General features: G+C 45.5%; 1 protein-coding gene across 3 annotated transcripts in view; it reads left to right on the forward strand.

Annotated features, from left to right (window-relative positions):
* cdh11 (cadherin 11, type 2, OB-cadherin (osteoblast)) overlaps nucleotides 1-26,646 on the forward strand; it is a 121,892-nt gene that overhangs the window by 83,872 nt on the left and 11,374 nt on the right. For all 3 annotated transcript variants that reach the window (XM_078400720.1, XM_078400722.1, XM_078400721.1), the window contains exons 5-8: nucleotides 2,703-2,870; nucleotides 4,148-4,335; nucleotides 7,193-7,449; nucleotides 19,511-19,647. In XM_078400720.1, the coding sequence (XP_078256846.1) occupies nucleotides 2,703-2,870; nucleotides 4,148-4,335; nucleotides 7,193-7,449; nucleotides 19,511-19,647 (750 nt within the window). The remainder of the gene's footprint in view (nucleotides 1-2,702; nucleotides 2,871-4,147; nucleotides 4,336-7,192; nucleotides 7,450-19,510; nucleotides 19,648-26,646) is intronic.

A 26,646-nucleotide genomic window follows, 5' to 3' on the forward strand; every position in this document is an offset into this window, starting at 1 on the left:
CATCTGCAGTTATTTTCTTATACTAGTGGAAAGATTATATGTGATTACAATCGAGCCGTCCACAGTGTACAGATACAGAATACATTGAATAACGTTCAGTGCATGATAAAGTCCAGTAAAGTCTGATTAAAGATAGTGTGAGAGTCTGCAATGAGGTAGATAGTAGCTCAGGACCGCTCTCTAGTTGTTGATAGGATGGTTCAGTTGCTTGATAACAGCTGGGAAGAAACTGTCCCTGAATCTGGAGGTGTTACTGATGGAGGATTGTTATGCTCCAGTTATATAGAAACTAAGGGGTGGCACTGTGCGAAGCTGCTCGAGCTGCTGCCTCACAGCACTGGAGACCCAGGCTTGATCCTGACCTTGGGTACTATCTGCGTGACCCCGTGGGTTTCCTTCGGGTGCTCCAGTTTCCTCCCACACTCCAAAGAAGTACAGATTTGTAGGTTAATTGGCATCTGTAAAATTGGCCCCAATGTGTAGATGTACGGGATGATCGCTGGTCGGTATGGACTCGGTGGGCCGAAGGGCTTGTTTCCGCACTGTATCTCTAATGTCTAAAGTGGAGGATGGGAAAATGGGATAACATAGAACGTGTGAGCGAATGGTCGGCGTGGACTCAGTGCTGGTAAATGGGATTAGCGTTCATATGTACATGATGGTCAACAAAGAGGTTGTGGGCCGAGTGGCCTGTTACTGTGCTTTATCACGCTATAATTCTAACCCCCAATTCCTCTGTCACCCACTGACACCAGGGGCAATTTGGTTGGTGCAGACTGAATTACATTTGACAATTTGAGTTCCACACCCAACAGTTGTGCAAAGTTGTCAGAAAGATGGGAAAGCACGTTTCTTTTTTCTAAGATTGAAGTACAAAGTTTAGGGGGCGGCACGGTGGTAGAGTTGCTGTCTTACAGCACCAGAGACTCGGGTTCGATCCTGACTACAGGTGCTGTCTAACTTTGCACTTTCTCCCTGTGACTGTGTCGGTTTTCTCCGGTTTCCTCACACACTCCAAAAACTTGTAGGTGAATTGGCTTCTGTAAATTGTCATTGGAGTGTGTAGGATAGGATTAGTGCATGGGTGATTGCTGGTTGTGGACTTGGTGGACTGAAGGGCCTGTTTCCATGCAGTATCCCCAAACTAAACTATACTAAATAAAAGACGTACAGGATTTAAGTAAATTGGCTTCGGTAAATTGTAAATTGTTCCTAGCGTGTAGGCTAGTGCATGTGTCGAGGGTGATCGATAGTTGGCGCGGTCTCAGTAGGCTAAACCTTATATGTTGCTCTGTGTTTCACTCACAAGTTTCCTGATCTTCGGTGCCTTTCACCTATTTCTCACTGTGCCCTCACAACTTTCCCCATCCCTTATTCCTGAATTCTCTCCCTGTCCCCTTTCCCCATTCCCAAACTAAACTCCCACATTTTTCCTCTTCCCATTCCGTTCCCTTCAAAACAAAATAGTTTTGGACCGAAGAAGGAAATTCCTGCAAAGAATATTCTTGATGTCTGCTAATTGAGTTTATTTTGGAACACCAAGCACGGTTTGTGGACATGTTTCTGTCTGACTTTCAGATCCATTAAGTGAAATGCAGCTTCAAATTACTTGAAACTGGGTTCGGAACAAATGTAAAGCAATTTTTAAAATTTTTATAAACAACATTATATTAGTTCTGCCTCCAGGGAGCTGTAGAGCGATTTCTCAGTTACATAATTTATTCAGATGTGGGGAAAGGGACTAATTTTCTTTTCAGCTCTGGCTCTGGAAAGTATACTTTTTAAAGTTTTTGTCTAGACTCATCAGAAAGTTGATCTCGAGGGATCAGTCGTATTTCGGTGAAATGAGATGGAAAGAAAGATTTGAGAGGAAGGATATCTTCCATATCATTAGAGTCTCTCGATGCCTTCTGGCGTCTAAATGCCTCAATACATTTCACGTGCAATGAAGCATTCCTCCAAGGCTCTAAAGTGCATGGACTCTTGGGGCTGAATAGCCTGTCCCAAGCATTAAGAAAACCCAGAATGATTACTCCACTCTGCCAAAGATTTAAAAAAAGTGACACTACAATGATTGGCAGTGTTAATGTTCTATTTCCTCACTAGTAAGTTCCCAGAGTTAATAGACTCAGAACCACAGAGCGTAGAAACAGGCCCTTCAGACCAACTCCTTCATGCTAGAAGGACAGAGGGACAAAGTTTAAAGGAGGTGTGCAGGCAAAGTTTTTTACACAGAGTGGTGGGTGCCTGGAATGCACTGCTATGGGTGATGGTGGAGGCAGATGCGATAGGAGGCTTTTAGATAGGTTTGTAGGTTCATTGGCTTCTGCAAATTGTTCCAAGAGTGTAGGATAGAACTAGTGTTTGGTTGTTGGTCAGTATGGACTCGATTGGCCGGAAGCCTGTTTCCATGCTCTGTCACCAAACCAAACCAAACCAAACCAAACCAAACCAAACCAAACCAAACTAATTTGGCTGTTGCAAATTGCCACTCGTGTGTCGGTGGGTGGTAGAATGTGGGGGAATAAAAAACTGGGGAATACATGTTGGATCAGTGTTAATGTGTGGTTGATGGTCGGTGAGGACTTGATGGGCTGAAGGGCTTCTCTCTGTGCTGTATCTTTCTTTGACACCATGACTCCATCATTTTCAATGGAGAAGCACAAGAAGTTGGAGTTATTTTTCCTCTCATCTCTCCTCAGGTATCATAAGGACGGCTCTTCCAAACATGGACCGAGAGGCTCGAGAGGAATATCGGGTAGTGATCCAGGCAAAGGATATGGGAGGGCACATGGGAGGACTCTCCGGGACAACGAAAGTGACAATCACCCTCACTGACGTCAATGACAATCCTCCAAAGTTCCCTCAAAGTAAGGAAGCCTTTTGATATCTTCACAACACCACAGTGTGTTAAATGTTTGGAACAAAGACTCAAAGGGAATGAATTAAGATGAGAGATTCAAGAGGAACCTGAGGGGTAACTCTTCACTCAGAGGGTGGTGGGTATATGGAACGAGCTGCAAGAGGAGGTAGTTGGAGACAGGTACAATAGCAACATTTAAGGGACATTTGGACAGGAAAGGGAAGGATAAGTGTCAAATGCAGGAAATGGGACCAGCATACACGAGCATCTTGGTCGGCATGGATGAATTGGGTCGAAGGGGCTTTTTCTGTGTTGTACAACTCTACAACAAAGATGAATAGACACAGGAGAGCCCAGCAAATGCTCAGATATTTTGTATCCTGTTTTAGATTGGCTGTTGTCGAATAGGGTTGTGATTGGCTGAGCTGGGTTATGGTTTGGATTGGCTGTTGTTAGATTGGTGTTGATGGGGTTGAGTTTGGATTGGACGTTGTTAGATTGTCAAAGTGTGACACAGTGGGGCAGTGGGTAGTGCTGCTCCCTCACAGCGTCAGACCTGGACTCGATCCTGATGAGGGGTGCTGTCTGCACACAGTTTGTACCTTCCCCCTGCAACCGTGTGGGCTTTCTCCCGGTGCTCTGGTTTCCTCCAAACCTGTACAGGTTTGTAGGTTAATTGGCATCTTTAAATTGTTTCTAGTGTGCAGGATAGTACTAGAGAATGGGTGATGGCTGAACGGCGAATATTCAGCTGAGCCGAAAGGCCTGTTCTGGCTGTATCTCTAAAGTCTAAAGATTGGTTTCCCCACACAGACAGCACCCAAGGTCAGGATCGAATCCTGCTCTCTGGCGCTGTAATGCAGACACTTGAAAGTGCACACGACCAGACTCAAGACCAGCGTCTTCCTCTCTGTTATCAGGCTCCTGAACAGAATTCCTCCCATGAGCTGGGATACTCTCCAATTCACCAAAAACCCCATTGTGGATATTGGACTTTGTCTATGGAACAATGCTGAGAACTATATTCTACACTCTGCCCCTTCCCCCTACTGTACTTAAGTTTGACTTGATTGTATTTATGTATGGTATTATCTGATTTGTTTGGATAGCATGCAAAATGAGGCTTTTTACTGTACCTCGGTAGACGTGAGTAATAAATATAAACCTAAGCCTCTACCATTTTATTTAACGGTAGAACAAAGCGGATAGACTGTGGAAACAACATTGGTTCCTGTTTTCAGCGTTGTATCCTAATGGCAATGCTTGGCTCCCTTGTCCTTGTAGGTGTGTACCAGATGTCACTGTCAGAGGCTGCCAAGGTGGGGACGGTGGTGGGACAGCTCAAAGCCAAAGACCCGGATGTCGGGGAAAACGGCATGGTCACCTACAGCATTATCGACGGGGACGGAAAAGATCTCTTCGAGATCACAACCGACTCGCAGACTCAGGAGGGAATCATCCGGCTGAAAAAGGTACGGAGCCAATGCTGTGGAAGCGGTAGGAACTGGGGACTCCTCAGGAGATTTGGGATATGTTCTGCTCCATTCTAGGCTGGGTGACTTACCTGCCAGGATTCACCTCTCAGCTTCACACAAGCAAAGCCACTGGGACGATTTATAAAGACGCCTTTGTTTTATTAGCTCTGGAATAATTTTGTCCATGGCTTGTATTCACAAAATGCTGGAGTAACTCAGCGGGTCAGGCAGCATCTCAGGAGAGAAGGAATGGGTGACCTTTTGGGTCCAGACCCTTCTTCAGACCCGTACATTCCTTCTCTCCTGAGATGCTGCCTGACCTGCTGAGTTGCTCCAGCATTTTGTGAATAAATACCTTCGATTTGTACCAGCATCTGCAGTTATTTTCTTACACTACTTGTCCATGGCTTGGATCACAAGCTGCTGGAGAAAGGGTTTTGGAAGCAAGTTCCTTCACCGTAGATACTTTTAGACTTTTTTTTAGAATTTTAGAGTTACATCGCGGAAACAGGCCCTTCTGCCCACCATGTTGGGCAGCACGATAGCAGTAGAATTGCTGCCTTATAGCGTCAGAGACACAGGTTCGATCCTCACTATGGGTGCTGTCTGTACAGAGTTTGTATGTTCTTCCTGAGACTACATGGGCTTTCTCCAGGTATTTCGGTTTCCTCCCACATTCTAAAGACGTGCAGGTTTGTAGGTTAATTGGTATCTGTAAAATTGTAAATTGCCCCTCGTGTGTGTAGGATAGTGCTAGTTTATGGGGTGATCGCTGGTTGGCTTGGATTCAGTGGCGAAGGGCCTGCTTCCACACTGTATCTCTACACTCTAAAGTCTGAAGAGTCCGCACCAACCAGTGATCACCCTGAGATGGTGGCCCGTCGTAAACGGCGACAGCGTGGTTGTGCAGTCTCATGTCTTGTGGGATGGAGTGCGACTCACAAGTCCAACGCAACAGCCGCACGCGTGGAAGCAGTGGGGTCACATGAAGGCTGCTGTGGGAGGATTTAGGGTTGCAGCCCTCCTCCTGTCTCTGGCACTAATGAGTCGGCTTTGGCAATTAACTTCAAACCTGCTGATTGCATTCCTCGTGGTTGTAAGCCAGCCAGTCCTGCCACTGGCACAGGTTTCCAGTTCTATTGGGGCTAGGCCTGCATGCTGGAGGTGGTCCGTGATGCAGTATGGGGAGAAGGCAGGAACGGGGTACTGATTGTGAATGATCAGCCATGATCACATTGAATGGCGGTGCTGGCTCGAAGGGCCGAATGGCCTACTCCTGCACCTATCGTCTATTGTCAGCCTTTGAACCGTTTCTTTGGGCGTTTGGGCATACTGCACTATTCTACACACTAGGGATAATTTACAATTTTTCTAAACCAAAGCAAATTAACCTACACATTTGTTTGTCTTTGGAGTGTGGGAGGAAACCGAAGCACTGGGAGAAAATCCACGCGGTCACCGAGAGAACGTACAAACACCATACAGACAGCACCCATAGTCAGGATCGAACCCAGGCCTTTGGCACTGTAAGGCAGCAGCTCTACCGCTGTGCCACTGTGCCGCCCCAGATCCCCACTAAATCTCTTACCCGTTACTCTAAATCTATACCCTCCAGTTTTATCTCTCTGATATGCAAGCTTGCTTGAGAAACCTGGGTCATCCAGACCTGAAGGATGGGCTTGGGCTGTAAGGTATTATCTCTCAAAGTTGTGCAGCTAATCCTCTGCCAAGTCTATTTAATCAGCTGGAACAAGTTTAACACAGCGCCTGACCTTGGAAAATGATGTCTGGGCCCCAAACGCAGTGCCATCCATTATTCACTACTTCACATCATCATCCTAATTAGGCCTGTCAGTCGCTATGTAAAATTCATGCTAATCTTACCATCTGTTTTGTTTTAAACTTTCCTGATTAGTCATGAGAGCTATCATACTAATTTCACAGGCTTCTCTTCCATTTGTTTTTTTTTAAACCGCCTTCTCTTTGGAACCAATCAGAATTATAAATAATTGTAACAGTATAGAAAATGGCCACTCAGCCCAACGGGGCTGTGCTAGCATGTATGCGGCACACAAGCCTACTTTTCACCCCTCCTTCTGACTCCTCCCAGTTACAGCCCACCTTCCCACCTACCCTTCAGCCCAACTCCTCCATGCCAACCAAGATGGCCTATCTAGGTTTCGTTTAGTTTAGTTGAGAGATATAGCGCGGAAACAGGCCCACCGGTCCACCGAGACCACACTAACACTATCCTACCCACACTAGGGATCATTTACATTTATACCAAGCCAATTAACCTGCAAACCAGTACATCTTGAGTGTGGGAGGAAACCGAAGATCTCGGAGAAAACCTACGAAGGTCACAGGGAGAACGTACAAACTCCGTACAGACAAGCGCCCATAGTCAGGATCGTACCTGGGTCTCTGGCGATGTAGGCTCTATCGCTAGGCCCTAGTCCCATAGTGTCTTTTAAATGTACCTGCCTTCTCTGGCAGTTCATTCCATTTACACACCACCCTCTACCGCTGCGCCACTGTGCCACCCCAATCTGTTAGGTTGAATGGGCGTGTAATTTTATGCATGCGTTTGAAAGGCAATCAGCTCTGCACAGACCTGGCAGTAGACTAATGCTTAAGGTTACACGGCAGAGAGGCTGAGGGAAGTGGTGTTGCTTGACTCGGCTCTCCAGCTCATTTGATGTACCGCAGGATATATTTCATCTCGAGTCACTTTGTTGGAAGATATATTAGCCGCTATCATGGTGTTGCTCCCACACCCTCCCCATCCATCAGTGTTGCCTTGAGCTCAGCCCTTCCCCATTGTCAAATGATCCATCTCTGTCTCTCGCTTCAGCTGGGCTTGGATTACGAAGCCAAGAAGTCCTATTCTCTGAAGGTGGAGGCAGCCAATGTGTTCTTCGACACGCGCTTCGTCAGCAGGGGCCCGTTCAAGGACACCACCACCGTCAAGATCTCTGTGGAGGACGCGGACGAACCTCCCATATTCTCCCTGCCCATCTACTTCATGAAGGTCAACGAGAGTGCCCCGGCAGGCACCCCAGTGGGGCAGGTGCACGCCATGGACCACGATCTGGGCCGCAGCCCCATCAGGTAAAGAGACGTTCCTATCGACTGTATAAGCCTCAGCCGCAGGCAACGTAGAACAGATTGGGCCTGGAACACGCTGCCAGGAGTAGTTTTGGCGACATTTAAGAAGCTATTTGATGGTCACGTGGTTATGCAAGAAATGGAGGAATATGGATCATGTACAGATAGAGGAGATCAATTTAACTTGGTATCATGTTTGGCAAAATCATTTGGGTCCTGTGCTGCATTGTTCTATGTTCTGGTTAGGCTCTTGATTAGGAAGGGTGTTTAAGGTTATGGGGTCTAAGCAGGAGAATGGGATTGAGAGGGAAAAATAGATCAACCATAATTGAATAGCGGAGCTCTGGGCCAAATGGCATAATTTTGCTCCTTTGTGTAATTTTTCTAATGTGGCACCTCATATTCCACTATGTAGCTTATAACCCAAGGGTATGAACATTGAATTCTCCAATTTTAGGTAACCTCTAACTAACAACCTTTCCCCCCAAATCCCCGGCAATGTACAGCTATTGCGATAGGGCTTCATAGAGTCTTTCCGTCCAACTGGTCCATGCTGGCCAAATGCCTTCCCATTTATCTGCATTTGGTCCACATCCGTGCAAAGCTCCCTTGTCCATATACTTGTCCAAATGGTTTTTAACGGTTGTAATTGTACCCGCCTCCACCATTTTCTTTGGCAGCTTGTTACACATACCCACCATAATTATACAAGTACGTGGATCGGAGAGGTATAGAGGACAATTCGCCAATCTAACACCCCCTCACCTGTATCCACCTATCACATCCAGGCTTTGCCTGCCCCCACCTCTCTTTTCCAGCTTACTGCCGTCCAATCCGCAAGTCTGCAGAAGGGTCCCTATCCGAATTGTCATCTATTCCCTCTTCAGATGCCGTCTGACCCGCTGAGTTCTTCCAGCACGTTCATGTTTTGCTCAAGATCCCAGCATCTGCGGTTTCTTGTGTGTCTCTTATTTCGTGCCTTCTTCAGCTGCCTTGGGTTTCCCACCAATGATTCCACCATTCACTCCACTTAAACTGCAATCTGGAACTTCTGCCTGCTTATGCTGCTATTCTGTCTCCAAGCACAGCCTGATATCAACATAACAATCGTGATGACCAGTCCAAATCATCAAATTTCCTACAGTGTAATTTGAATTCCTGGAAGTTTTTGTAAGTTTTATAAACTTAGCAGTTAAACCAGGCTCCACCCAAATGCACCAGCCACTCCCTCAGGTTGAATTAGTCAGCATGCAGAGGGCTTCATAACTTTTTCTGCAACTTTTGGGCCAAAGGGGTCTAAAATGAAATGTGTTTTGAAATGTTGCAACTTAGATTTTCTTTTAAATTTGCTGTGGAACTGCTGACTGTACATCCATCTTGCCAGAAAACAATACAATACCATAACATAATTTCAGCAACAACCTGTATTTATCTGGTACCAACATAGCCATGGAGTCATAAAGTCATACAGCGTGGAAACAGGCACTTCAGCCCAACTTGCCCACACTGACCAACATGTCCCATCTACATGAGTCCCACCTGCCTGTATTTGGCCCATATCCCTCTAAACCTGTCCTATCCATGTACCTGTCTAATTGTTTCTTAAACTTTGCAATTGTCCCTGCCTCAACTACCTCATCATTCCATACACCCACTACCTTTTGTGTGAAAAAGTTACCCCTCAGATTCCTATTAAATCTTTTCCCCTTCACCTTAAACCTATGTCCTCCAGTTCTCGATTGCCTCTGGGCAAGAGAATTTGTGCGTCTACCCGATCTATTCCTCCCATGATTTTATGCAACTCATCCTCCTGTGCTCCAAGGAATGGAGTGCCAGCCTGCTCAACCTTTCCCGATAGCTCAGACCCTCGAGTCCTGGCAACATCGGTGTAAATCGTCACTGCACCCTTTCCAACTTGACAACATCTTTCCTATAACACGGTGTCCAGAACCGAACACAATACTCTAAATGCGGCCTCCCCAACATCTGCAACATGACCTCCCAACTTATATCTTGCTAAAATGTCCCAAAGTACTTGGCAGAAAGGTTTCCAAACATGATTTGACTCCAGTTCGCAGATAGAAACGTAGAGACAGATGGGCAAAAGCTTTGACAAAACATGGATTAAAGAGAGGGGGCGGTTTAATGACATTTGTTAATTTAAATTCGGGTTAATCACAGATGGTGGATTGACAAGGCAATTATTTTTTTTAAATAAAAACAAAATGCTGGAAATACTCTGCAGGTCAGGCAGCATCTGTGGAGAGGGAAGCAGAGTTTAAGCTTCATGTCAAAGCAGAAACTTTGCAACCTTGCCATTCTGTCTAGCTTCTTGACCCTGTGTTCCTCTGTCGGTCTCTGAGACACAGACGATCACTGTCTCTGTACCCGTCCCTTTCTCTGTCTCGTGTTGGAAAGAACTCCAGATGTTGGTTTAAATCGAATGCTGCTTGTCCCGCTGAGTTACTCCAGCATTTTGTGTCCACCTTTCAGTGTCTCTCTCTCTTTAATCTTGCAAATCTTCATTTTAATTTAAATCTTAATTTTGCAAACTTGCCATTCTATCTGGACTCTCTGTCTCCATGTCTCTCTCTTTAATCGGCCCGAGGGGCAACATTTTTCGCACAGAAGGTGATGGGTTTATAGAATGAGCTGCCAGAGGAGGCAGTTGAGGCAGGTACTATTACAACATTAAGAAACATAGAAACATAGAAAATAGGTGCAGGTGGAGGCTATTTGGCCCTTTGAGCCAGCACCGCCATTCATTGTGATCATGGCTGATCATCCACAATCAGTAACCTGTGCCTGCCTTCTCCCCATATCCCTTGATTCCACTAGCCTCTAGAGCTCTATCTAACTCTCTTTTAAATTCATCCAGTGATTTGGCCTCCACTGCCTTCTGTGGCAGAGAATTCCACAAATTCACAACTCTGGGTGAAAATGTTTCTTCTCACCTCAGTTTTAAATGGCCTCCCCTTTATTCTTAGATTGTGGCCCCTAGTTCTGGACTCCCCCAACATTGGGAACATTTTTCCTGCATCTAGTTTGTCCAGTCCTTTCATAATTTTATACGTCTCTTTAATTACATCATCCAAATGATTAATGTATATTGTAAATAGTTGCGGCACCAACACTGAGCCTTACGGCACTCCACTCGCCACTGCCTGCTATTCTGAAAAGGACCCGTTTATTCCTACTCTTTGCTTCCTCTCTGCCAACCAATTCTCGACCCGAAACGTCACCCATTCCTTCTCTCCTGAGATGCTGCCTGACCTGCTGAGTTACTCCAGCATTTTGTGAATAAATTCTCTATCCATGTCAGTACCCTAACCCCAATACCATGTGCTCTAATTTTGTTCACCAACCTCCCACGTGGGACCTTATCAAAGGCTTTCAGAAAGTCTAGATACACTACATCCACTGGCTCTCCTTCATCCATTTTACTTGTCACATCCTCAAAAAATTCCAGAAGATTAGTCAAGCAGGATTTCCCCTTCATAAATCCATGCTGACTTGGACCAATCCTTTTGCTGCTGTCCAAATGTGCCATTATTACCTCTTTAATAATTGACTCCAGCATGTTCCCCACCACCGATGTCAGGCTAACTGGTCTATAATTTCCTGTTTTCTCTCTCTCGCTCTTTTCTTGTAAAGTGGGATAACATTAGCTACCCTCCAATCCACAGGAACGGATTCCTGAATCCTGAAACGGATCCTACAAACTATTAAACATTGTAAAATGATTTCTGCAGCCACCTCTTTGATGGGATGCAGACAGTCAGCCCTGGGGATTTATCAGCCTCCAGTCCCATCAAACAATTTGGACCGTATATGAATAGGAAATATTTCAAGGGTATGGGCCATAAGTGGGCTGGAAGGATTAGCATAGATGGAGCATCTTGGTCGGCATGGGCAAGTTGGGCCGAAGGGTCTGTTCCTGTGCTGTATGTCTCTCTCTCTGTCTCTGTATGTGTCTTTCTGATTCTCTCTGTGTGTCTCTCTGTGTCTGTGTCCCTTTTTGTCTGTCTGTCTCTTTATCTGCGTGTCTCTCTATCTCTCTGTGTCTCTGTCTCTGGTCTCTGTCTTTCTCTCTGTGCCTCTCTCTCTCCACAGATACTGCCTGACTTGCTGATTACAGCATTATCAGATTTTATTTCAGACTTCCAGCGTTGCATTCATTTTAAACGTTCAATTATAAATGTTTCTTTAGTTGTTGCGATAGTTATTTTACATTCAGTATGTCACAGTCTGCTTAAATAAAATTGTTTCAAAAACCAAATTGCAATTTAAAGTAATCTCACACTGCATCAGTTCCTGGCTGATGAAGTTTCCAACATAGTTTTGTTGGAGAGAGCGCAGAGGAGATTCACCAAAATGTGACGTCGATTGGAGGACTTTAATTTTCATTTAGGTTGGTTTAGAGATACAGTGTGGAAACGAGCCCTTCAGTCCACTGAATCCGCGCCGACCAGCGATCCCCGTACACGAGCACTATCCTACACACGAGTGGCAAATTTACAATTTTTACCTAAACTAATTAGGCTACAAACTGAAGATAGACACAAAATGCTGGAGTAACACAATGGATCCGGCAGCAATCCTGGAGAAAATAAATAGGTGACATTTCGAGTCGAGACCTTTCTTCAGACAACCTACAAACCTGTATGTCTTTGGAGTGTGAGAGTAAACCGGAGCACCTGGAGAAAACCCACACGGTCACAGGGAGAACGTACAAACGTGGGACAGACAGCACCCGTAGTCAGGTTTGGACTGGGGTCTCTGGCACAGTTTGGCAGCAACTCTTCCTCTGCGCCACCATGCCGCACCTCAGAAGATAGGCAAGAACTTAATTCAGCTTTGCATCTGATGGTTAGTTATCCATGCATTGACCCTGGAACTGTCTGATTGAACAGCCTACCTATGTCTTCAATTGGCCTTTGATGTGTTGTATCCCAGCTTTGTTGGGAGTCATGAACCACACAAATCCCCCTCCACCTAAGTCTCCAATCCTTCACCATTTAGATAATGAGTTCCTGCCGAAACGGACTATGTACAAAGTAGATATTGTAGTTTCAGTCTTCAGCGGCTGTAAAGTGTGACTTTAATTAAACTGGAAGACAGATTTCATCTCTCTTTATTGGAAATTTGCAATGTAGGATTAGCATTCTCACCTCTACTTCTACATCAGTGGAAATGTAATTGTAGAATAGGGCTGAATATTACATTTCAAGGTAAGTGAATTGCAAAAGTGGGATTTTACAAATCTCGTTTCACAACTTGAGTGAAATGAGATTCTAGCAGGTTGCATGGTGTGTTCAGCACTCCAGTAATCCCAGCTGTATTTGATCTGTTTGACAACAGTGTTTTGCAAATCTAAGCTCCCCTGAAGGTGAGACTGTGAAGCAGCTAAGTGCAGGACACATTGCTTTCCGCTAAGACTGTTCCCTGTCTCCCCAGACGAACACGGAGCTGAAGGCACAGCCAGACTGGCAAACCATTTTGAGTGTCTGCAGGCAGCCGTTCTAACGTAGATTAACTTATATCCTCTGACTGAATCAAAATGGAACCTGGCTTTATTTGCAGGATGGGGATTGAATCAGAGCTGCTCCATCCATAAAATTGTTGGGTACACAAATTCAAATCCTACACAGAACATCTTATTGATTTGGGAGCACTCTGCAAAAGTGCTGGGCTCCACTGTCACCACACTGGCTTATCTACTAGGTTCCAGCTCTCTCATTCAATGTGTGTGTGTGTGTGTGTGTGTGTGTGCGCGTACTCATGTCTGTATGCACACAGTCATACAGTGTGGAAACAGGCCCTTCGGCACAACTTGCCCACACTGACCAACATGTCCATCTACACTAGTCGAGCACTAGTTTAGTTTCTCCTACACCCACTAGGGACAATTTTTACATTTACCAAACCAATTAATCTACAAACCTGTAAGTCTTTGGAGTGTGGGAGGGAACGTACGGACAGCACCTGTAGCCAGGTCTCTGGCACTGCATACGTTGTAAGGCAGCAACTCCACTGCTGTGCCGCTGTGGCGTGAGCTTGTCTGTGTGCTTGTGTATGTGGTTGTGTGTGTGTCTATGCATGCTTCTGTGTCAGTGTGTGTGCGCATCTTATATATGTTTGCTGGTATATTGCATCTTTGTGTTAGTGTGTGTGTGTGTGTGTGTTTATTGTATCTCTGTGTGCATTCATGTGTCGCTCCATGTGTTTGTATGCACGCCTCTCCGTATGTGTCTCTTTGTGTGTCTGCGGGTCTCTTTGTGTCTGTGTGTGTGTGAGTGTGACTGTGTGTATTCTTCTGTGTTTGTTTGGGTATTGTATCTTTGTGTGTCTGTATGTGTGATTCTATGCTTGTCTGTGTGTCTCTTTGTGTCTGTGTGTGTGAGAGTGTGTCTGCACATTCTGTGTTTGTATATGTATTGTATCTTTGTGTGTCTGTATGTGTGTGTGTGTATGGGTGTCTGTGTCTCGGTGTCGGTGTGTGTGAGTGTGCCTGAGTGCGCATTCTTCATTGTATTTGTATGTGTATTGTATCTTTGTGTGACTGTGCATGTGTGTCTGTGTATCTCTGTGTGTATGTTTTGAAGGTGTGCTTGTGTGCATGGACTTGTGATCTCTCTAGGCACTGTAATCTACCCACAGAGTGTATTTGCAAAACGACTTGCTCTATGCGCGTAATTCCATATTAATCACGTTATGGAAAAAATAATGATGTGAACAGCATGGGTACTATCGACATTGGCAACTGGTCTGGAAGCACCATTCATTAAAGTGACACATGCTTCCTCTTTTATTGAAAGCAGCCCTGCCTCCCCTTCCATTCGGTGGGGGCGTGGGTCCAAAGCTGATGGTTGGTGCAGATACCCAGGGCATTCACAGCAGAGCTGGCAAAGTGCCAAGCCTCGATCACCAACATAGAATGCAAAGATCCGCAGCAGCCTTTAACCTTCCAAAATGCAAGCAGCTCAGTGATCCCAGCAAAATACTCGAAACGGAAGAGGAGACCATTTGCAGCAGCCTAACAATATCTTGCTTTAGAGGTTCCCTTTCTTCACTTCTCTTTGCCAGCTTTCACCCTCCTTACTTCAGGGTGGCACAGTGGCGCAGCGGCAGAGTTGCTCCCTAACAGCACCAGAGGCCATGGTTCAATCCTGACTCTGAGTGCTGTCTGCATTGTTCTCCCTGTGACTGCGTGGGTTTCCTCTGGGTGCTCCGGTTTCCATCCACACTCCAAAGACATACAGGTTGTCCCTTCAGTGTGGGAAAGTGCTAGTGTACAGGGGATCACTGGTCAGTGCTAACTTGGTGGGCTGAAGGTCCTGTTTCTAAAGTAAAGTCTGAAGAAGGGTCCCTGCCTGAAACATCATCAGTCCATTTCCCTCCACAGATGCTGCCCGACCCATTGAGTTTCTCCAGCACTTTGCGCGTTTCCTTCAAAATTTCAGCGTCCGCAGTCTCCCTGAGAAGTGAAGAGTTGGGTTTGTGGTCAACAAAGTACCGATCTGGAATAGTTAGTGGATCGCTGATGTTTTCTGCTGCTCTGATGAAGTCTTATGGCTATCTGACAATTGCTACACCTCGGACTCTCTATCTTTCTTCCCAGCTGTTATCAGGCAATTGAACCTTCCTCCCAACAACTAGAGAGCATTCCTGGGCTACCGTCCATCTCATTGGAGACCCTTGGACTATCTTTAACCGGACTTTATCTTGCACTATATGTTATTCTCTTTACCCCCGTATCTGTGCACTGTGGACGGCTCGATTGCAATCAAGTATAGGTTTTCCATTGACTGGATAGCACGCAACAAAAAAACATTTTCACTGTACCTCGGTACACGTGACAATAAACTAAACTAATCAATTTTTTAATCTTACCGCTGACTGGATAGCACACAAACAAAACCTTTTCACCGTACCTTGGTACATGTGACAATCTACCAATCAAACTCTTATCTCTACCCTGTAGACAACATTAAACTTTCCTGCCCCAGCTACTTAAAAATAGTTTGCCAAACACTCTAAATAAAGATGGAGCACTTTAAAATTAATAGGCGTATGAATATTTTACATTTCAATGTTCCATTACATGATGAATAGTCACGAAAACTTGCCACATATATTATCGCGAATATTAATTCTCAAATCGATGACAGTTGGCCCAAATCACACGTTATTTCCGTTTCTCACTTTCCTTCTTCACCTTGACTGAAGTGCCACGCACAACATCACTACCTCCCCTCACTCCCCCACTTCCCCATCGACAGCTGGCCTTCCCAGCTGCTTCCAAATATTCCACCATCTTATCTTAAAGCAACCGAGATGTTTAACCCGTGCATGGCCTGTAGGCTCAATGGTAACTGTCGTCTGGGCCAGGCCACTGAGGGCAGAATAACAGCAGGAGAGATTCATCGGGACTCGTATATGTTGCATGGTTCAATGGTTCTTTTGTTGTCACATGTACCAAAGGCACAGTGAAATATGTTTTTTTGCATATAGATTAGTGAGATTATTCCCATACATAAAGCCAACCCCAGATTAAGTACGCCATGCATGGAAACAGCCCATTGAGTCCATATGCTAGAGTCGCCAGGTTTTGGTGCCATTTTACACAGTCCAGGCTGCAGCTGGCCATAAAGGCCCGTTGCAGCCGTCCCCTCATTCAGATCGCCAGCGAGCCGTCCTTCCCTCCTCTCCGGGCCTTTAGCCTTCGAGCTCCGTGGGAGCGCCTCCTGCAGCCGACCTTCAACACGCGACGGTTTTAACTCGCCGGTTCTCCCACCATTCCTTTGTCCAGCGTCCGCCGGTGTCACAGACTCTCTCTCCTCCATCCGCTTCCCAGTCTTTGGAGGCGAGCGGGAGACGAGCCTTGGACCCGCCCCAGGCCGGCTCCCCTGGTTCCGCCGCTGGCTGTCTGTCAGGGTTCGGCGACCGCCCGCACGGCCCTCCGAGTCCTAACGCGTTTCTAATGGAGATACGATGTAACTGCAGATGCTGGTTTACAAAAAAAAACCAAAGTTCTGGAATAACACTGAGTCAATGACAATGCCGAATATGATGACCTAGGCTTGTGGTGAGAGGGGTCAGATTTAATAGGAACCTGAGAGGCAACCTTTTCACACTGAAAATGGTGGGTATATGGAATGAGCTGCCAGAGAAGGTAATTGAGATAGATACAATAGCAACATTTTAAAGGGAATGGACGTACATGGATTGGAATTGTTTAGAAGGAAATGGTCCAAAGTATAGGCAAATGGCCATATCTTTGATGGGGCATCATGGTCATCATGAATGAGTTGGGCCAAAGGGCCTGTTTCCGTGCAGTATGACCCTGTGACTCTTTGAGTGAGTTACATGCTGGAATCTAATTAAGGAATTTGGGGCAGTTATAGATAGAAAATTAGATACCAAAATTAGATAGGAGTGAGTTACAAGCTGGAATCTAATCCAGGGGTTTTGGGGAATGGCAGAGGGGAGTTGTATCTTATCAACAAGCACCATTTGGTTTAGTCACAGGCTGAGATCTGATTGAGCTGTTCTGAGGGGTTTATATATGGAAGAAATGCCTGGAATCTAATAATGTAATTATTGTTACTATGCTAGTAACTCAAGTCAGCAGTGAGTGTTTACTGCTGATACAGGGAGACGCGGATGATTAAATGGAAAGTATTCCGTTTTGCAGGACTACCATCCATCAAATGGATTAGCTCAAGAGATCTCAAAACTAATTCAGAGAGCAGCAAGGAGTCTGAATGACCACCTTAGGTCTTCATTTAGCTCAGCAGAACTTCCATTTCCACAATCGCCCCTGGCTGCCTGTCGCTCTCGGTATGTAAACAGCGTGGAACGGTTTATTTCCCTCTGTTATCAGACTTCCGAACGGTCCTTCCATAAGCTAGGGTACTGTCCGATTCACCTCTACTCCCATTGCGAACATTAGACTCTACGTACGGAACTGATGCGCTACAATGGTGAGAACTATATTCTGTACTCTGCATCTTCCCATTTGCTCTACCCATTGTACTTGAGTCTGGCTTGATTGTGTTTACCTATAGTATTATCTGATCTGATTGGAAAGCATGCAAAACAAAGCTTTTCACTGTACCTTGGTACACGTGACAACAATAAACCTACACCTTCCGAACCTCAACTTACACTGCAGAACCGAGTTTCTGTTCTTTTGCAAATATATCCACAAAATCGCTCTCATTAGATGAGATTAATGTCGGATAATAACTAACTGGGAGTGGGTTATTGTTCAGTTTAGAAACAAAGAACTGCAGATGCTGGTTTATATCAAAGATAGACAAAAAGTGCTGGAGTAACTTAATGGGTCAGGCAGCACCTCTGGTGAAAGAGGATGGATGACGTTTTGGGGGCCTGGAGTCTTCTTCATACTGAAAGGGAGGTGAAGAGCTCCAAGACCATGAGAAATTGCACGGAGAGTTGTAGATGTAGCCCAGTCCAGCACACAGACTAGACTCCCCACCACTGACTGCATTGCTGCCTTGGAAAAGCAGCCAACATAATCAATGACACGTCCCACCCCGGTCATTCCTTCTTCTCCCCACCTCCAATGGGGGAGACGATACAGAAGCTTGAAAGTGCGCACCACCAGACTCAGGAACAGCTTCTGCCCCTCTGTTGCATGGGACAGCTCTAAAGTCAAAAGGAGAGAAGAGGAATGGTGAAATGTAAAACTGGAGGAACACAGGGCGGAAGATGACAGGGGAAGAGGAAAGAGGCAAGGCTTTGCACCATCCCAGCCTCTTCATCAGCTTTCTCTCCCCCATTCCATCATTCTGCAGAAGGGTCCCAAGCCGAAATGTTGTCTGCCCATTCCTTCTACAGATGCTGCCTGATCCTAGGAGTTCCTCCAGCACTTTGTGTTTCGCTCAAGATTATAGCCCCTATTGAACCATGGTGACCAGCGTTTTAGGTGATCAAATGGATGGGAAATGAGGAGTGCTGGGCTATATAGAGCTGCAGTTATGATCTATATGGGGTCAGTCAGACTCCATGCTCGACTCTTGATTTATTTTTTGCTTGCAGCAGGGATCTGCGTGCTAATCCATTTGATGGATGTTTAGCCCTGGGTGTGAAACACTTTCCGTTTAATCATCTTGTGTTTCCCTGTATCAGTAGCCAACAATCGCTGCTAACTTGAGCTAAAGCTGAGTACAGCACCTTGGACTGTGGCATCGTATTATACCACCTTCCAGAATGGAAGAGTGAAGAGATAAGGGCGACCAGATTAGTTTATTATTGTCATGTGAAGTACAGTGAAAAGTAGTGATGTACAGTGAAACGCTTATGTTTGCGTGCGATCCAGTTAGAGTCAAGAGTCCGTCACTTGGGTGGCACACTGGAACAGTGGCAGAGTTGCTTCCTCACAGCGCCAGTGACCCGGGTTCGATCCTAACCTTGGGTGCTGTCTATACGGATTGTGTACGTGGGCCAAAGGGCCTGTTTCCACGCTGTATCTCTAAATTAAACTAAACTGAAGTCAAGAGTGTTTTATTGTTATCTGTCCCAAACAGACCAATGAAATCCTTACTTGCACCAGCACAACAGATGTGTAAACATACATGTAAATAAATATGTAACAGAGAAAGGACTATATATGAATGCAATCAAGCTGTCCACAGTGCACAGATAAAAGATAAAGGGTACTACTCAGTGCAAGGTATCATATTGAAGTCCGAGAAAGTCTGGTGAAAGATAGTTCGAGCGTCTCCAATGAAGTAGATGGATGTCGGGTGAGTTCACTTGCCTGATAACAGCTTGGATGAAACTGCCCCTGAATCTGGAGGTGTGCGTTTTCAAACTTCTGTTTCCAAATGCTGATGGGAGAGGGGAGAAGAGGGAGTGAGACTGGTCCTTGATTATGCTCGCGGCCTTGCTGAGGCACCGTGAAGTGCAGTACTGTGGTGAAGTACTGAGAGGTAAATTTAATACGGGAATGTTTCAATGCTGATGTCTAACTGAGGCACACAGATTGGTCTCCTCCTTCCAAAGATTATTTCGTCTCTGGTTTCACTCCTTCCAGATATTCTATTGAGCAGCAGTCGTACATGGATAGATCCTTCATCATCAATGCCCAAAGCGGGGTTATAAAGACCACGGAACCACTGGACAGGGAGCTGACGGCCTGGCAGAACATCTCTGTGATTGCAACTGAAGTCAGTGAGTATCGAGCATATCTGAGTGACCCACGCTTGAAGTTGGGCGAACAGAGGTCATCCAAAAGACATGCGGGTTTGTAGATTAATTAGCGTTGGTAAAGTGGCCACTGCCGCACAGTGCAGTGGCAATAGAGTCGCCTCCTTATAGTGCCAGAGACTCGGGTTTGATCCTGACTAGGGGCTGGGCTGTCTGTACAGCATTTGCATGTTCTCCCTCTGATCGTGTGGGTTTTCTCCGGGTGCTCCAGTTTCCTCCCACATTCCAAAGACGTGCTGATTTGTAAGTTAATTGGCTTCTGCAAAATTGTGAATTGTCCCTAGTGTGTAGAACAGTGCGAGTGTAGGGGGATCGCTGGTCGGTGTAGACTCGGTGTGCCGAAGGGGCCATTTCCACACTGCAGTCTAAATTATGTGTGGGGGAGTGGTTACGCAAGTGGGATAACATAGAACTAATGTGAAAGGGTGATCAATGGTTGGCATGGACTCGTTGGGCTGAGTCACAGAGTGATACAGTAGGGGCACAGGCCCTTCTGCCCAACTCGTCTATGCCGACCATGATGCCCCATGTAAGGCAGTCTCATTTGCCCATGTTTGACCCATATCTCCTTGAACCTTACCTATCCATCATTAGGTAAGATTACGGAACAACTTTTATCCTGGTGAACCCACATAAAGGGTCTTTGAGGGAGAAAGGTCACAATTGAAGGTATTTTTGCCACTTTGTACAGGGTAGTTGTGATCTGACTAAAAACCTTTCCTACTTCCGTTAAGTTTACACAATTCCTCTGTCTTTTCTGTCTGTTTATAAATGGAATTGTCCAACATTTCTCAAAAGCCGTGCTGCAAATTGCAGGGAATTATTGAGGAGACAAAGTATAGGGCGTCTGTCCCTTGAAGATAAAAAGTAGAATATAAGATGAGTTCACTCATCCCATAGTCCAGTCAATTGCTAGTTAGAATCGAGATAAGAATCTGGCTTTGTTTGCTGGAAAGTCAATTAAAATGTTCCTGAGTTTATCACTCAACAATTTTCAATTACTTCAGAGAATAACTGCACTTCTCATTACATTTAGTTTCGTTTATTTTAGAGATACAGCATTGAAACAGGCTGTCAGCCCACCCAGCCCATGCCGACCATCGATCACCCATTCACACTAGTTCTATGTTATCCCACTGCCTCATCCACTCCATGCACACTAGGGGTAATTTACAGAGGCCAATTAACCTACAATCTCGCACGTTGTCGGTATGTGGGAGGAAACCGGAGTACCCGGAGGAAACTGACAGGGAGAACGTGCAATCTCTACACCACCAGCATCCGAGGACAGGATCGAACCTGGGTCTCTGGTGCTGTGAGGCAGCTGCTCCACCAGATGTTGGAGAGATATGTGATGGGCATCAAAAGGATTCCTGCTCCCTTCTCCTTAACTCTTCCTTTCCACCCACTCTCCCGCCCTCTTTACTTCACTCCCTATCTTCCTTATCATGACAGAATGGCTGCAGCAAGACCCTTTCAGAATAGAACAGAACAGTGACAGAAACAGGCCCTTCGGCCCACAAAGTCCGTGCCAAACATGACATCAAGTTTTATGTTTTCGGTTTATTTATTATGTGTACCGGGGTTCAGTGGAAACATTGTTTTATAGGCTATTCAATCAAATCAGACAATACTGTATGCAAACACAATCAAAATCAAACGGCGGGGATGGTGGTTACCTAAAATTGGATGTTCCAAATTCAATGTTCCTCCAGTTTGCTTGTGGCCTCGTTCTGGCCAATGTTGGAGGTTGCTGATCTTCTAGAGTTTTCAATATAAAGGTATTTAGACTTTATGGATAAAACTTGGATACTGGCCCTTTGGCCCAGCAGGCGATCATCCCGTATACTAGCACTATCCTTCACATTAGGGACAATGTACAATTTACAGAAGCCAATTATAGTTTAGTTTAGTTTAGACATACAGTGTGGAAACAGGCCCTTCGGCCTACCGAGTCCGCGCCGGCCAGTGATCACCCCGTGCACTATCACTTGCACTAGGGATCATTTACAGAAGCCAATTAACCTGCAAACCCGCACTTCTTTAGGATGTGGGAGGAAACCTGGAGAAAACCCAGGGAGAACGTACAAACTCCATGCAGACAGCACCTGTAGTCAGGATTGAACCCGGGTCTCTGGCATTGTGAGGCAGCAACTCTACCGCTGCGCCACTGTGCAGCCCATTCTGCAGATTGTTATAAGCAGAAATAATTGGCTTATTGATCGTATTTAACATGGAAAACTAAGGTGTTACAGTGCACACGTACGTTTAGGCAGCAGGTTGTGTTGAGATGATTTATCATGTGCGCAGTAAATCCTCTCCCATATGGTTTCCTGGCACATTCTTAGGTCGTACCCTTTCATCTCCCCGTGTGCGTTCGACACAGGGATTCTCTCAGTTAAATCCCCATTGTTTATTTTCTGTGGCAGGAGAAAAATTAGGAGTTTTCTTTCCACTGCATACGAGCAAAGAACCTTAACCACTTCAAGGCTGGCGTGGATAGACACGAAGTGCTGGAGCAACTCAGCGGGTCAGGTAACATCTCTGGAGGACACGGATCGTTGATGTTTCAGGTTGGGACCCTTCTTCAGAAGTTGAAGAAGTCTGAAGAAGGGTCCCAACCCAAAACATCACCCATCCGTTTTCTCCAGAGATGCTGCCTGACCTGCTGAGTTACTGCAGCAATGTTCCTGTTTCTGTGCTGTACTGTTCTACGTTCTGTGTTCTATAATTAAGATAGAACAACACATCAAACATTAACATAGAACATAGACCATCCAACAATCTGACTATCAAACACCCCCCTCTCCTGTGCTCATCTATTACTGGCCTTGCTCTGTCCTGCCTCTCTTTCTTTCCCAGTTTCTCTCCCACTCCCTCTGCTATCAGTCTGAAGAAAGGCACCGACCCAAAACGTCACCCGTCCATTTTCTCCAGAGATGCTGCCTGACCCGCTGAGTTACTCCAGCACTTTCTGTCTGTCTTTGGAATAAACCAGCACCTGCAGTTCATTTTAATTACAAGGCTGGCATGGAGTCTGATTCAATCCAAACACAGTCATTTACAGCACAGAGGAGGCCATTTGGCCTGTTCTGTTTATACTGGTCCACTTCCCACACACACGTAGTCTGTAGCCCTCTCATTTACAGCTCTTAAATGCTCCTGCCAGCATGTAGAGGGCCCTCAAGTATTGCTTGTAAGTACTCATCCAGATTCCTTTAAAGTGTTTTGAGGGCTTCTGTTTCCTCAAGTCCTTTAAGCACTGAACAGGAAAAAGAGAAATGTAAATTCTTATTGCGTTTGGGCACAGCACAGTCACGCAGTTTAAAACGTCGCTGCCTCACAGTGGCAGAGACCCTGGTTCGATCCAGACCTCAGCGTCTGGGTGTGTATGGTGTTTGCACGTTCTCCCTGTGACCACATGGGTTTCCTCCAGGTGCTCTGGTTTCCTCTCACATCCCAAATGTGCATGGGTTTGTAGGTTAATTGGCCTCTGTAAATTGTCCCTAGTGTGTAGGGAGTGGATGAGAAATTGAGATAACATAAAACTAGTATGAACAAGAGATCAATGGTTGGCGTGGACTCAGTGGGCCGAAGGGCCCATTTCCATGCTGTATCTCTAAAATGTCACTGGGATCTTTCCAGTCTGAAGAAGGGTCTCTACGCAAAACATCACCCATTCCCTCTATCCAGGGATGCTGCCTGTACTGCTGAATTACTCCAGCACTTTGTGCCGATCTTTTCAGGTTTGTCTTGGAGTCTCCACTAATCAAGTAGGCCTCTGTAACACTGGGATGAATTGGTGATTGGTCTCCCTAGGATAGGTCCAATATCATCAGAGATTCTAATAGATTTGTTATTCAGCAAGCACCTGGTCTCCTGAACAGCATTATGAAGTCACAGTCACAGAAACAGGCTCATCATCTCTGTGGCAACTAGTCCAGAGGAGGTTTACGAGAATAATCCCAGGGGTGATTGGGTTAACATATGATGAGTATTTGATAGTACTGGGCCTGTACTCACTGGAGTTTATGAGGTTGAGGGGGGACCTCATTGAAACTTACCGAATAGTGAAAGGCCTGGATACAGTATATTTGGAGAGGATGTTTCCACTAGTGGGAGAGTCTAGGACCAGAGGACACAGCCTCAGAATGAAAAAACGTACCTTTAGAAAGAAGAGGAGGAATTTCGTTAGCCAGAGGGTGGTGAATCTGTGGAATTCATTCCATCAGACGGCTGTGGAGGCCAAATGCTGGGTATTTTCAACATGGAGATTGACAGACTCTTGATTAGTAAGGGTATCAAGAATTACGGGGAGATGGCAAGAGAATGAGTGGTTGAGGAGGAACAATAGATCAGCCATGATTGAATGGCAGAGTAGACTTGATGGGCTGAATGGCCTAATTCTGCTTCTATGACTTATGAACGTGAACTCATCCATACTAATTCCATTTAGCAGCACTTAGTCAGTTGTCTACTATTCCTCGGTGATTCATTTGCTCATCTCCAAACTTCATAAATCATGTGAGTGCTCATCTCTCTACCGATCAATCAGGCAGTTCATACAGATTCTGATGAAAAGAAATATCCTGGATGTTTGAAAGTAAGAGAAAGATATTTATTTATCTGCGTTATCGCGTTTACAGGCTTGTTAAGCAGCAGAAAGCAAGAATATCATTAAAAGGCACAAAGTGTTTAGTAGAGTTTATTGTTGCGTGTACCGAGGTACAGTGAAAAGCTTGTAGTTGCATGCTATCCAATCAGCAGAAAGACTATACACGATTACCATTGAGCCGTCTACAGTGCACAGGATAAAGGGAATAACATTTAATGCAAGGCAAAGTCAGATTAAAGAAAGTTCGAGGGTCTTCGATGCAGTAGATAGTAGCAGAAGTACTGGAGTAACTCAGCGGGTCAGGCAGCAACCCTAGAAAATATAGATAGGTGACATTTCAGGTCGGGACTGATTGCATGGGTGGGGAGAAAGAAAGCTGGTCGAGCTAGGATATTATTTTTCCCCTTGCCAGCACATATGACAATTATCTGTCCCGACCTTTTCACTGTACCTCCAGAACCAGGGGTTACAGTTTAAGAATAAGGGGTAGGCCATTTAGGACTGAGATGAGGAAAAGCCTTTTCATCCAGAGAGTTGTGAATCTATGGAATTCTCTGCCACAGAAGGCAGTGGAGGCCAATTCACTGGATGTTTTCAAGAGCTAGTTAGATTTAGCTCTTTGGGCTAAAGGGATTATGGGGGAAAAGCAGGAACGGGGTACTGATTTTAGATGATCAGCCATGATCATATTGAATGGCGGTGCTGGCTCGAAGGACCGAATGGCCTACTCCTGCACCTATTTTTCTATGTTTCTAACAATCTTGACTCTCGACTCTTGAAAAAACTGCAAATGCTGGAAATCTAAAACTAAAACAGTAAATACTGGTAATACTCAGCCGGTCAGATCATACCAATGGAGAGAGAAGCACAGAGTCAATATTTTCATTTAGACTTTACGTTAGAATTAGACTTTAGAGATACAGCTTGGAAACGGGCCCTTCGGCCCACCGATTCCACAGTGACTGATCACCCCATACACGAGCACTATCCTACCACTCGGGACAATTTGCAATTTAAACAAAGCCAATTAATCTACAGACCTGTGCGTCTTTGGAGTGTGGGAGGAAACCAGAGCACCCGGAGAAAACCCACGCAGATGCACTTGTAGTCAAGATCGGACCTGTGTCTCTGGCACTGTGGGGCAGCATCTCTACGCTATGCCACTGTGCTGCCCCATTGAAGAGCCTTTGTCAGGGCAGCTCTCTTTGAATACTTCAAGATAGATAGATAATAAGCAAGGGGGTGAGCAATCACTGGTGTTGAACAGTTGAGGTTACAGTCAGATCAACCACACACTTATTGAAAGGCAGAACAGGTTTGAGGTTGCCCTCTGTTACTGATATGAATATTTTAAAGAAGCTATATTAGACATGGCTGTTATAAAAATCCAATGGCACAATTAAAATGCACCTATCACCAAGTCTGAAGAAGGGTCCCGACCCGAAATGTCGCCTGTCCATGTCCTCCAGAGATGCTGTCTGCTGTGCTGAGTTACTCCAGCACTTGGAGTTCTTTTTGTAAACCAGCATCTGCAGTTCCTGTCACCAAGCATGGCTGACATTGAAAGTGACAAATTAAAAGTTGGAAACATTTTCATCATTTTTTAAATCGAACCAAAGGCAGATCATTGCCACCTGTTATCAGTTTAATGTAGTCAGTGTTAGTAAAGCCCATTTAGCCATGCCCTCTTCTCTCTGTAAAAGTTAAAAGTGCAAGCTTCACGTCGCAAATTGTCTTCTCCATTCTTCTTGCTGCGATGTTGTCAGATCTTTTCATCTTGAGTTGAGAGGGTAAAGTAAGGTCTTGTTCACGTGCTCATGAATTATTCCAATGCATTCACTTTTCCAAGTTTCATAGAACATAGAGCAGTACAGCACGGGAACAGGCCCTTCAGCCCACAATGTCTGTGCCGAACATGATGTCAAGACCGTCGCTTATCTGCCTGCACATAACCCATATTCCTCCATTCCCTGCCTAAACAAAAGTCTTTCCAAAAAGTCAGCACTCCTGCCCAGGATCCATCTCGGGTCTCTGGCACTATGAGGCAGCAACTCTACCACCCAATGGGAAAATAGATAGCTGACGTTTCTGGTTGGGACCCTTCTTCAGAGATTCTTCAGATACATTGCAAAGATAGAGTTGGATGATAAGTTGCTGTTCCTTTAGCTGATATTGAGGTCGGATTACATTGTGGCAGAAGGCGGGAGAAATGGGGTTGAGAGGGGGGAAGACAGATCAGCCGTGATAGAATGGCGGAGTAGACTCGATGGGCCAAATGGCCCAATTCTGCCCCTATGACTTATATGAACATATACCGATCGTTTTTTTCATCAGTCAAGAGTTCTTAG

This window comes from Rhinoraja longicauda, chromosome 6 (assembly GCF_053455715.1).
Source record: "Rhinoraja longicauda isolate Sanriku21f chromosome 6, sRhiLon1.1, whole genome shotgun sequence".
Taxonomy (NCBI): Eukaryota; Metazoa; Chordata; class Chondrichthyes; order Rajiformes; family Arhynchobatidae; genus Rhinoraja; species Rhinoraja longicauda.